This window comes from Dryobates pubescens, chromosome 18 (assembly GCF_014839835.1).
Source record: "Dryobates pubescens isolate bDryPub1 chromosome 18, bDryPub1.pri, whole genome shotgun sequence".
NCBI classification, from domain to species: domain Eukaryota; kingdom Metazoa; phylum Chordata; class Aves; order Piciformes; family Picidae; genus Dryobates; species Dryobates pubescens.
The window spans coordinates 2,295,906-2,307,964 of NC_071629.1; the positions used below are offsets into that span (position 1 = coordinate 2,295,906).

The 12,059-nt window shown below is 38.9% G+C and overlaps 1 protein-coding gene across 2 annotated transcripts in view; it reads left to right on the plus strand.

The window, feature by feature from the left end:
- The window catches only part of CHM (CHM Rab escort protein), a 59,590-nt gene extending 47,716 nt beyond the window's left edge, over positions 1–11,874 (plus strand). Inside the window, exons 11-16 of one of the 2 annotated variants that reach the window (XM_054169609.1) lie at positions 82–145; positions 1,032–1,128; positions 3,866–3,958; positions 7,229–7,395; positions 10,407–10,658; positions 10,751–11,874. In XM_054169609.1, the coding sequence (XP_054025584.1) occupies positions 82–145; positions 1,032–1,128; positions 3,866–3,958; positions 7,229–7,395; positions 10,407–10,613 (628 nt within the window). In that variant the 3' untranslated portion in view covers positions 10,614–10,658; positions 10,751–11,874. Of the gene's footprint in view, positions 1–81; positions 146–1,031; positions 1,129–3,865; positions 3,959–7,228; positions 7,396–10,406 lie in introns of both variants that reach the window. The other variant, XM_054169608.1, reaches the window with a different exon arrangement.
- The last annotated feature ends 185 nt before the right edge of the window (positions 11,875–12,059 follow it).

Here is a 12,059-nt window from a genome sequence, read left to right on the forward strand (position 1 = left end):
TGGGTTTGCCAATGCTATCAACCCAGATTGCTGGTTTTTCCTGTTTTTGTGCAATGCCATAACTGTTTTCTGTCATTGTAGGCAGATCTCCAGAGCAGTGCTCATTACAGATCAGTCTGTGCTAAACACAGATTCAGAGCAGCAGGTATTTATCAATTTTGTATCACTTCTCTCTTTATCAGCTCCATGTATTTGTTGGTAGGAGCTTGAATCTACCTTTAGTCAGCTATCTGTGCTGATAATTAATTCATTAGTCTCTAAAAGACTATTAGAAGTTCTGTTTTATTTTAGGTCAATTACTCGGGTTTCCCTGTTTGGTTCACACCATTCACAGTTTCTAAGCTGCAGGTTTTAAGACAGTTCATTTTGCTTGCTTTTTAATAAACTGCTTCCCTTAGTAATGTATTAACTTAGTTATTCCTCTTATCTTGACTTTGTTCAAAATTATGTTGGTTTGAGTTTTTTAGCATTAATATTACTGTTCAAAGCTCTTATTGGACACTGTCAGATCCTCCTTTAAATGTTTCCACTTCTGCAGTCTTTGAAGATCTTCATTTTAAAGGGTATTAAGGTGTGAAGTTTATTCTGTATGCTCACATGTTAAATAGGATCTACAAAGTAAGAACACACATGACAGAGAAGTCTGTTCTTCCCAAGTCTTGCTACTAGCAGTCCTGCATAGAAGTAGTACTTCAGTCATTCTCATGGAACAGTGCTCTGCCCAGTGTTCAAAAATGATTTTGCAGTCTCTTGCCAGCAGTTTCTACACTGTTATCTTTTTGGAAGGGCTATGACATGAGACTTACTTTATGTCCCACTGCTACAGATATTCCTGACAAAGGTGGCCTTGGTGACCTGGTGGAAATTTGAATGCTCAAATTCTGCAGGGTTGATTTAATAAACTCTTACTAATAAACTGGAAACAAAAATACTAGAACTGCCTCATTTTTATCCTCTTCTCAGAATGATGTTGATTGCCTCATGCTCCATGGGCATTTGCTTTAACAGAAGTTGTTCTTTCTGCTTGGTAGATTTCCATTTTGTCAGTGCCTCCTGTGGATCCAGGAAAACCAGCAGTTTGTGTCATTGAGTTGTGTTCTTCCTCCATGACATGCATGAAGGACACTTGTAAGTGCAGGATACATGTAACCTTAACTATGTTTTTCCCTTTGATTCTGTCAACTCTGAAACAAAGTTTAAAATAAATGCTTAACATTCCTTTGCTGCCTAAGCTTAGGCTATTAACTGAGGAAACAGCAGCTGCTGGATTACTGTGGTAAGCAGATGAGAGAAATAGTCACAGAATCACGGAACGGTAAGGGTTGGAAGTGAATGCCAAAGATCATCCAGTCCAACACCCCTGCCAGAGCAGGATCACCCAGGGCAGGTCACACAGGAATGCATCCAGGTGGGTTTTGAATATCTCCAGAGAATGAGACTCCACAGCCTCTCTAGGCAACCTGCTCCAGGGCTGTCACCTTCACATTGAAACAGTTTTTTGTGTTTGTGTGGAACCTTCTCTGCTCCAGCTTGCACCCATTGCTGCTTGTCCTATCATTGGACATCCCTGAGCAGAGCCTGGCTCCATCCTCCTGACACTGCCCTGCACATGTTTATAAACATGAATGAGGTCACCCCTCAGGCTCCTCTGCTCCAAGCTAAAGAGCCCCAGCTCCCTCAGCCTATCCTCATAAGAGAGATGTTCCACTGCCTTCATCATCTTTGTGGCTCTGTGCTGGACTCTTTCAAGCAGTTCTCTGAGGTCCTTCTGGAGCTGAGGGGCCCAGAACTAGAGACTATATTCCAGGTGTGGCCTTACCAGGGCAGAGTGGAGGGGGAAAAGAACCTCTTGGACCTACTCACCACACCCCTTCTAATACACTGCAGGCCCGTTGGCCTTCTTGGCCACAAGGTCACATAGTGCAGTGGCTTCATTCTGCAGTGGTTGTTTGCTCTTCCATATGCCTTAGGAGTCACACAATCAAACAACATGATTCTGGTTGCAGTCAGGTTTTTTACATTTACATGTGATATTTATTTAAAGTCTTACTGTGATTTTCATGGTAATAAAGTAGATTGTTCTTTATTTCCAAATATTTATTTGCCCATGAAAGAAGAGTGAAATAATGAAGTCATTAAAAGTTATGTTTCCTGCTGAATAAACAAACCCTGACCCTATAATTAAAAACTTAGTGCTATAAAGCACATTGTTCATATTTGTCCTCTAAATAGCTCATTTACTTTATGTAAGGGTTCACAAAATATATGTAAGAGGAAGTGAAACTGCAGGAGGATTGATGTTCAAGTAGCCATAAATTACTAGTTTCATGAGAATTTCTGTGGTGGTGAAAAATTAAGATTTCTGGTATTTATTTGTCTCTATAGATTCTTTTCCTTTCAGGAGAGGAGGTATTACATTTCTTGAAGAAATTTGTCTTCTTGTATTGAAATACTAAAAGTTCTATCTGAAGTCTGGCTGAGTTCTAGCTCTGGGCCATATTTCATAATTTTTTAAAAGACTTTTGCATCATTATCTGCAAATGGGTTTTAAGCTGACTGATTTCCCCTTCAAACAATTATTTAGGATAAGTATACAAATACATCTGCTCTTTGATCACCCTGCAGAAATGACAGGCACATCATCTGTATTGCCAGCTGAGTGGAACCAAACTCCTTCACTTGCCCTAAAAATTGAGACTGTAATGATGAAATCATGAACTAAAGTCATCGTTCTTCTTGCCGGAAGAATTGCTTGAAGACAAATGTTGGCAACCACTGTAACTAATGCAGTTATACCTGAGTAAATCAAGTATAATCAAAATATGTACTGATGACTGTGACTCACAGCCATAACCTTAAAGATAATAAAAAAGATTTTAGAGAAGGTAAATTATGTGAACTTCAGTGATTTATAGCTGGATTTTTGAGGAATTAATCGATTGTATTGCAGTGCTTGGGATTGTAGATACTTAGTTAAGGCTACAGGAAAACTTCCATAATCTCCTCTTTGCTTTTCACTTTTAAATTTTTTTTAGTACATACTCCTTTTAGATATAAAATTTGGTTTTGATTAAAGAAAACTACAGTAATTTGATATAATCTCTGTGTGTGCAATCTGAAAAGAGGAGCACGAAGTGTTAAATTTCTGGTCCTCCTGGAGTCAGTGTCAAACTTTCTGTGGCATAACTACAGCCAGGAAATCAGAATCCTGGAATGGCTTAGGCTGGAAGGGACCTCTGAGATCATCTGCTCCAACCTCCCCACCGTAGGCAGGGACGTCTCTCAACTAGACTCAGCTGCTCAAGGCCTCATCCAACCTGGCCTTGAACACTGCTAGGGAGAAGATATCCATAACTTACTTATTCCCCTGCAGCCAGACTGAGCTCTGAGCAGCCCCATTTCTGAATTGCCGCTCAGTCCCAGTTTAGCTCTTCAGGGAGGACGTGGATGAAAGCAGTGGTACTTGTGGGTTTAGTATGTTGTTGAGCTGTTGGACTGTCAACACTGATGGCAGTGACCTTGGGATTTGTAGAGGTCATTAATGGCAAACACAACCTGTTGAGCAGATCCTTACTGTTGCTTTTCCTGGTATCGGTAGCCATCATTTTATAGAACAACATTCTCTCTGTCTGCACTGCTGAAGTTAAATCACATTTCATCTTACCAACAATTATGAACTGTATTAAGAAAAGTTCTCTGTGTGGTGTGTATGTGCTGGATTTCCATACCACAGTAGCTGTCTGGGTTAAAGGAGGTGATTCAGATGGAGAACAGTGATTTCCCAAAGCTTTTAAAAAATGTCAATGATACTTAATATACATCTGTGGCTTGGTGATTATAATTAGTCTGTGTTCTCTTTCAACAGATTTAGTCCACTTAACCTGCCCATCAACTAAAACTGCTAGGGAAGATTTAGAGCCTGTTGTACAGAAGTTATTCCATCTAAATACAGAAAAAGGTAAAAATAAGTAAAGTGATAAAAGATTATTTTGGAACTAAAAGAGCTCTTACCGGACAACTGAGTCTGTCACCACAGCCAGCATCTGGTGAGCTGCTATGCAGCTAGCAGCATTTCAGAGCAAAGAGAATTTTGAGAGTGGTTGTGTTTCGTGATCTGACGTTCCAAATGTTCTTAAGCTGTGGTTTAACTTCAGGATACAAGGACCATGGCTACAAGTGACTGGGACCTTTCTAATTTTTCATGGAAACATTTAGTCATCAGCATGCTTTTCAAGGGTGCAGTAGTGGAAGTAAATATTTGTGAATCTCTTTTGTTCACACTATCCTGTTTTTATTGATTTGTGTCACTTGGGTATCCCTAACAGAATTAGTGATCTGCTCTTCTCTACGGGCCAGCTGTGCTCAGTGTTGTAAGCTGTTTTCTTCTGTTTTCTCATGTTCTAAGGCCTTTATTCATCCTTTTGTTGTCTTTCTCAGGTGCTTCCCTGTTTGCTATTTTCAGCTGAAATTCTCTGGATTCTGCTTTAAGCACTGGAAGCATAAAGCTGTTACACACTGCAGTGTTACCGGGAAGATAGGTTTCCAGTCATTTCCAATAATGAATAATTTGGCTCTAAATTCAAGGAAACCTTGCCAGCTACTTTAATGAACTTTGACCTTGAGCTGGACAGTTTCACAGTCCCAAAGGAGAGGAGCCATTGACAAAGCAGTCACTGCCTAGAAAAAAATTGTCTCTGAGATACTTTGAGCTAATTCCATGGAAGTACTTTTAAATTTAATCCTGAGATAATTAACTTAATCCTGTTGTTAGGCAATGCTTATGGAATAGGTAGGGTGCACACAGAAGGTGTTGCTGTGTTCTAAAGCAATGAGCAAACAACATTCTTTGAGCAAATAACATTTAGCTGTTGCTGGAAGTGTTTGTGCTCATATATATATGCAAGTAAGTGAGATGTGAAAGTATTCTATGATATTTATAATTGGTTTGCTTGTAGTATTTGCTGTTAAGCTTCATTTGTGAAGCACAGCATGAATTCAAGTAGAATTTTCTTCTGTTAAAAAAAGATAAGTGCAGTCCTTAATGTGGCCAGTCCTCCTCCTTTCCTCTCAGGGCTCTGTAATCAAGAACAGTGTTTCATAAAGGCTTGAGTTCAGCTTTTCATAAGGTTGTTTTCCTGTGTTCTTTTCCAGCTTTGCATCTTTTTTCCTCTAGCTTTTAATAAAGAAGCAAATACCTTATTGTTTTTGTTAGACAACAAAGTGCTTTTAATGGAAAATAAAATGTTACATAATACACATTTTCATTCCTGGTTTTTGGTTGTGGTGGGTTTGGGGTTTTATGGGGTTGGTATGTTTGTTTGTTTTTTTGATGTACCAAAGATGTAAATTTTTTGCTAAGTTTTCAGTACAAGAGCCTCTACAAAACAAATGTGTAGAATACAGCTAGGATTTGTAAATGCAAAACTCTATTAGGTTGGAGAGCTGCAAACACTTCCTGTGTTGATGTTTGTTAATTGAGAGCCCACTAAATCCAGCCTTTAATATTTAACTCGTATCTTAAATTTTTGAGACACTGCCATGTGTTTCAAAGACTCAGTGAAGGAAATATTAGCTTGCAGTTGAGTGTCTTCTAATCATCTGGGGGGTTGGCATTAATCTTAATGTTTAAAGTGATCCAGTTTTGAAATGATATATTGTTTAGAACCTGCCTGAAATTTTTCTGTGGAAACTCTGTGATCATAGGGGTCCTCAGGTGCACTGAGGCACTGAGAAGCTAGTTTTCACTGACACATAGGCCTTTTTATCATCAGGATGAGGTAGTGGTCGTATTTTAATTAAAATGTCAGAACAAATACTGTTGGAGTTATTGAAAATGAATCACCAGATAAAGTGAGCACTGGGCCATGGCAGGTCAAAGAGGCAAAGTCACCTGGAGAAGAGGACTCCATTCATTTTCCTGCCTAAATGAGGAAGAAGTAACTTTTATGAGCAATGTGAACTTTTAAATATATTAAAGAGCATCTTGCCCTGTATTAAGGCTCAGACTTTCACAGGCTGATGAATTTAATTTATATTTCAAACTGCTTGGTGTGGTTAGCACCTATTTTTTAAAAAATATTTGACAGTTCAGATAAGATACTTGAAAAGATACTGAAGGAATAGCCTAGATTTATCTCTTTTTTTTCTAATTCAACTGCTTGCAAATCCTGTTTTGAGTGCTATCGTTATAGAGAAGTTTATTCCTTGGAAAGAAGTGAATCTCACAAGGTCTTTTACAAGCTTCATTTGTTTGGGAGGAGGTGAAATACCAAAAAGAGGACAGCAAATATGCCAAACAAATAGTATCTATTAAGCTAGGAATCTGTGTTGTGTATTCCTCCATTGCATTCTGCACTCTGAGAAAGTGACCTTCATCATCCCTAAGTTCTTCTCCCTGTGTGTAGAGGGAATGTGCAAAGTAACTACAAGAAGGTACAAGTGGTAAACAATCCGGGTGTAGCTGGTGATCCTTTTGGATTCATCTCGAGTATAAATACTGTAGTGTAGGGCAAGTCCTCGGCAAGCACAGAGAAATAGAACTTCAGTTCTTTTCATTTAGCAGTATTTCCACAGTTTAGAGGTTCTGAACACTGCATATCCCACATCTGGGGGTTGGTAATTCTTTATCTGGAGTTAGTTTGAGAGAGGGGTTTCCTTTGTGGGCTTCTCTTTGACAGTTCTTTTATTTAAGCCGTGACCATTAATTAATCTCCTTAGGCTGGCTTGAAGACATTCAATCATGAAGCACACAAAGGTTTGTTAGGAGAATAGTTCCCATACAAAGATAAACTGTTCAATGAGTAGAGGAGAGATGTATACATCAAAAATATCTTTGCACATGGAATGCAGTAACTTCAAGTTGGCACAGCCCAGGGAGGACTTATTCAGTCCATCATACACTGATGGAGTGTATCCAGAGTGAGCCAGATAAGATGAAGTGGAAGGTGTTAAATTTAGACCAAGCTTCTTGGTAGTGTGCTTCTAGGTGATAATTGGTTCTTATGTGCTGTAGTGTGTACAGTGTAAGTGGCTGTAAAGGAAAGTGTGATGAAACAGTAGCTCAGAAAAGAATACAAAGTAAAATTAATTGGCTTTTTTGAAGAAATAAAATTTCCTTTCTTACAGTAATTCTGTGTTAACAAACAGACTTTGTGCTATGCTAGATTATAGATTTCCCTCACTACATGTGAACATTGATTACTGGAAACACTCTTTTGTTTCTTTTCAGAGACTGAAAATGAAGAACCAGGAAAACCTAGAGTCCTCTGGGCAGTCTACTTCAACATGAGAGATTCATCAGGAGTTGAGAAAGATGCATACAGTGGCTTACCCTCAAATGTTTATGTCTGTTCTGGACCTGACTCTGCTTTAGGAAATGACTGTGCAGTCAAACAGGTGGGGCAAATCCCTGGGTTTTTTGGTTGCAAAACTTTAATTTTAAAGACTTAAGGAAGTCCAATAGAGTCTCCTTTTGTTCTGGGTCATTCTGCTTTATGCTAGGTAATTAGTACTAATACAGCTATAAAACTTCACAGCTAGACATACAGAAAAACCTTACTTAATGAAGAAAGTGAATGTCAGTGGGATTGAGAACAGAGGAAACTTGAGAAAAGGTCATTTGATCCAGTAACATTAGGAGTAGCAGATTAAGTACCTGAACAGGTAAAGGAGTCTAGAAAGCAGCAGTACCTGAAGATGATGATCTTGATAAAACAGTTCCTGTGGAAAGGAAAAAATTGTCAAGTAATTCAGAAATGTAGTTGATGACTCCCCAAATATGTTGTCTTTCACCTGTAAGGTTGAAGAGGAGGTGCAGTGGTAGAGAAGCACTACAAATCGAAGATGAGAAAAGCCTATCTAGAGTAGAAGTTGAAAGGATCACCAAAGTAACTTAATGCCTGCAGGACAAAGTCAAAAACCTAAAACCTACCAGGAAAAAAGCCAAACAGCATAATTACTGACCTGGTTACGTGATCTTTCTCTGTTTACTCCCTCTTTGCCTTAGTATCACTGGAAGGTAAAAACATTATGGTGTGATTGTGTCTCAGAAGGAAGTGAGAGGAATGCCGTTCTGTTTGTGACCTTGATGTAGACTTTGGTACCAAATCTCACTCAGTTCTGATTTTTAGCTCTCAGTGTGTTGATGTCTACATATCTAGTTCCTTCTAACTAGAATCCTGTACAAAGAGCCACTTGCAGCTTGCCTGTTCGCAGGCATACCGTGCCAGCACTCGGTGTACGACAAACTGCTAGTGCCTTGGGATTGGAGGTGAGGAGCGAAGGCTCCCTGAACAAAACCAGGTAGATAGATGTTAAATACCCACTTTCTGTGTAGGCAATGGGCAGAATATGCAGGGACACCAGAACCTCAATAGTAAATATAGAGAAATTCACCAAAAAACTTCCTATCATTCCTCTCAGGAGTCTTTGTAAAGGTTTTTCAGGATATTTGTACCCCTAGACTTGCTAGACAAGGTTTTCAAATTACAAAACCATCATTGGGAAGTAGAGAATAGACATTTGTCTATATTTTTCATATATAAATAGTTTTAAACATTTCTACATGGGTATGGAAAAGTGAAATTTAAGGCTCAGAATGAAAAATGAAATTGAAGGGAGAGTAGACAGGGTCATTTAAGCAGTTAATAGCAGAGCCCTGCATCCACATGCTGGTGATACACATCCACTGCTGGTGGGCAGTGAAGTTTATCACAGAAAGCTGTTTGGTACATGCTCAATGATGTATTAATCTGAAAACAATTCCCTCTTGTCCAGGAGTCCACATCATGTAATCAGCCCTTGCAGCTGGCATTAACTGACCCTACTGTCAGCTTTCTCAGTACGGTGTCTGGTAGCAGTATGAATATAAAGATGAAATGCATTCCTGCCTATGTGGGAGCTCTCATCACAGGTTGTCTCTAGGGCATAGTTTACTGAATAGACAAAATCAAGAGGGAATATTCCTTCCCTTCTTTAGAAATCTAAATCATAACTGTGATCCTCATCAGCTGTCTCTGTTTGCTTTAGAAGCTGAAGGGCTTGGTGAAGAAAACCTTTCTGGAAATGTGCATTCAGTAAATACCTTCCTGAGTGTCTCGAGCTGGGTTTTAGTGCTTAAGAGAGGCACATAGATAGGTTCCTAGCACAAGCACATGTAAAACTGTTTCATGCTAGTTAAGAAAGCTTCTTTCAATTCTTGAGCCTTTGAATGGGGTTTCTGCCTCCTTTGCTTTTATGAAATGGCTGCTTCTCAAGAATGTTTACGATCATAGCATTTTGGTTCCTTTTCCCCCAGATTTTGCAGCTGTATTCTGCATGTTGGAATGAGTACCCTGATGTTACCAAGAACATGTTGCTTTTTTTTTAATATCTTTTCATTGCAATGGCTAAAAAACTTGACTTTGTGTGTGTAAATATCTAAGCCTCCATGGTAGGAGGAGTAAGTGCCATTGTACATTAACTGCATGTGGATTGATCTACATAAAAACAGTCCTGGTTTGAGCTAGAACAGCAGTGGTGTCCTCTAGGGACTGGTATTGGTGCCAGCTCTGTTTAGTATCCTACATTTTGGTCACAAAAACCCCAAGCAATGCTACAGGCCTGGGGCAGTGGCTGGTTTAGTGGTCATGGCAGTTGGATTATGGTTGGACTTAATGTTCTTAAAGGTCTCTTCCAACCTTAATGATTCTATGATTTTACTTTTCAGTGCAGTCTCTTCATTTGTCTGGTGGCCAGCCCGGCCTTAACGCTTGACAGTCTTACACAGTTCTTTTAAGTGAGGCACAGTGTATGCACAGAGGTGATACACTGAAATGATGGATGGGGGCTTAAATAACTTCAAAGTGTATACAAATGTGCATGCCTTTTCAATTAGAATATTCCAGAGCATGAGAATAGTTCTCATCTGAGCTATGTGTGACCTGTTCAGCAAACCAGAAATGGATATTTTGGGGTAAGTTTTAAGGAAACCCCTATAGCAGTGATGTAGATGGTGCATAGTCACTAGTTCCTGAGTTTGCTCCTTATGTGAAATGGATTCTTCTCTCTGGAAAGAGGCAAGACTTTTCCCATGCTTCTCATTTGGCTGCAGCCAGGGCTGGTTTTATAGTGGAAATGAATTTTCGTGCTAGAAGTCATCCCTGCTGTCCTGAAGATAATGTGGAACACCCAGCGTTTTCTAGAAAGCCCTGGGCTGTGACTTCCCTTGTAGAACAATGTAGAAAGATAGATCTCTTTTTCTCTCTTGAGGGCTGCAAGAAGAAATGGAGTTCCCTTGTGTTTACCATACTGCCAAAGTATGAAATCACCTTTGGTTTGAAAGAACAGAGGGCAGTCTGAAATGTCTGTACAGTATCAATACCAGGCCCTACATTTCAAGGTATTTCTGCCTTTTTTTTTCTGAATAGGCTGAGGCTATTTTCCGAGAAATGTTCCCTGCAGAGGACTTCTGCCCACCGCCACCAAACCCAGAAGATGTTATTTATGAAGAGAATGAAACTGCTCCAGAAGAGTCTGAAGTCAGTATTTCACCAGAGACAGAACCTAAATCCTCAACTGAGGAAAGCCATAGTGGAGGCAGTATTGCTGTTAAAAAGGAAGATGACGAAAAGTGAATTAGCACTGTTAGTAGCCCACTCTTTGTAAAAGGAGGATGAAGGGTAAGAAAAAGAGGTTTAAAGCCCCCATAGCTGTGTTATTTGCAATGGCCTTACTTTCTTCTTACCTGGAATTATGTTTCTTTGTCACATAGTTCAACTGACAGCTGAGACGTTTCTAAATAGGTCCACCAGATCCAGAAATGTTTGTAGCTAAACAAAATACACTGAACAAAGCATTGGATTAAAAAAGCTAAACCAGGATTCACAACTTGTTGGGAGAATTTAGAATCACAATTTGGTTTACATCATGGAAGGAATCCTCCATCTTTTGTACAGGCAACAAGTCAAAACTAATCAGAAGAAAAAATATGCAAGTTTGCTTAGCAGTCAGCAGATGATCTTCTGATACTACATATCAAAGATCTGCTAAAAATCGTTGGATCAGTGCTAATTAAAGAGCTGAAGGTGAGCTTCACAACCTGTCCTTCAAAGTGGGTTTATGAATGGAACTTAAAGGAAGTGATATTGACAGTTCTGGAGTTGCTCTAGAATATGTAATAAATGTCATGTTTAATTTGTATAATGAAAGATTTCTTGTATGGTTTTGAAACTGATGCCATAATTTAGCAGCAACTATAATTCAGTAGATGTTCCTCACATTAAACTATTATTCTGCATTCAGTGGTTTTTAATTAGATCTACTAGTTCACACATTTCAACTGGTGACTTAATTTACTGTAGTCAGGAAAAGAGCACAATTTACACTTCATGCTAGATTTCCCAACAAAGTTTAAACTGGAGTGTACCTGTGCTTATATGTCCTTGACTTGTTGCAGGATTTGAGCCTTTTAATAAGCCTCTGAATTTGTGAAGTATGGAGTATGAGAAGTTTAGGTTATCATTAACTGAGGTGATTTTTGTGGTGGGGAGAAAGTTCAACTGATAATTCCAAAGGTTCAAATTGATCCCAGTTAATAGGATTCAAATTAGTGTGACAGCTGTAAATTATGCCCTTTGTAATGATAAATCATAAAGCATTTATACAGTAAAATCTATTGAAGTATTTATAAGCACAGATTGTATGAAAGATTACAACATAGGAAAGCTGTTATAGATGGCTTGAGAAACTTGCACTTCTTCTGAAAATGCTTGAAATTAGATAGTCAGAAGATATAAAAATAGTTAGCATTTACTTAAATCTTTACCCAGTAGATCAGAAGTGTATCTAAATACAGAGATCGGTGAGTTTTGATGAGTTGAGATTTAAAGCTCTGTGTGAACTAGCAGTTCTAGCAGTGCTTAAATGCTGTAAGTAAATAAAAAGTGCTATAATCTTCAGCACTGCCTGAACTTGACTTCTGAAGCAGGCTTTTGTACAGCTCTGTGGTGCACGTGCTGCCTTTGAGATGGCTTCAGGCCAGAAAGGTCAATTTATTTATTTTTTTACAGCATAACTGATAC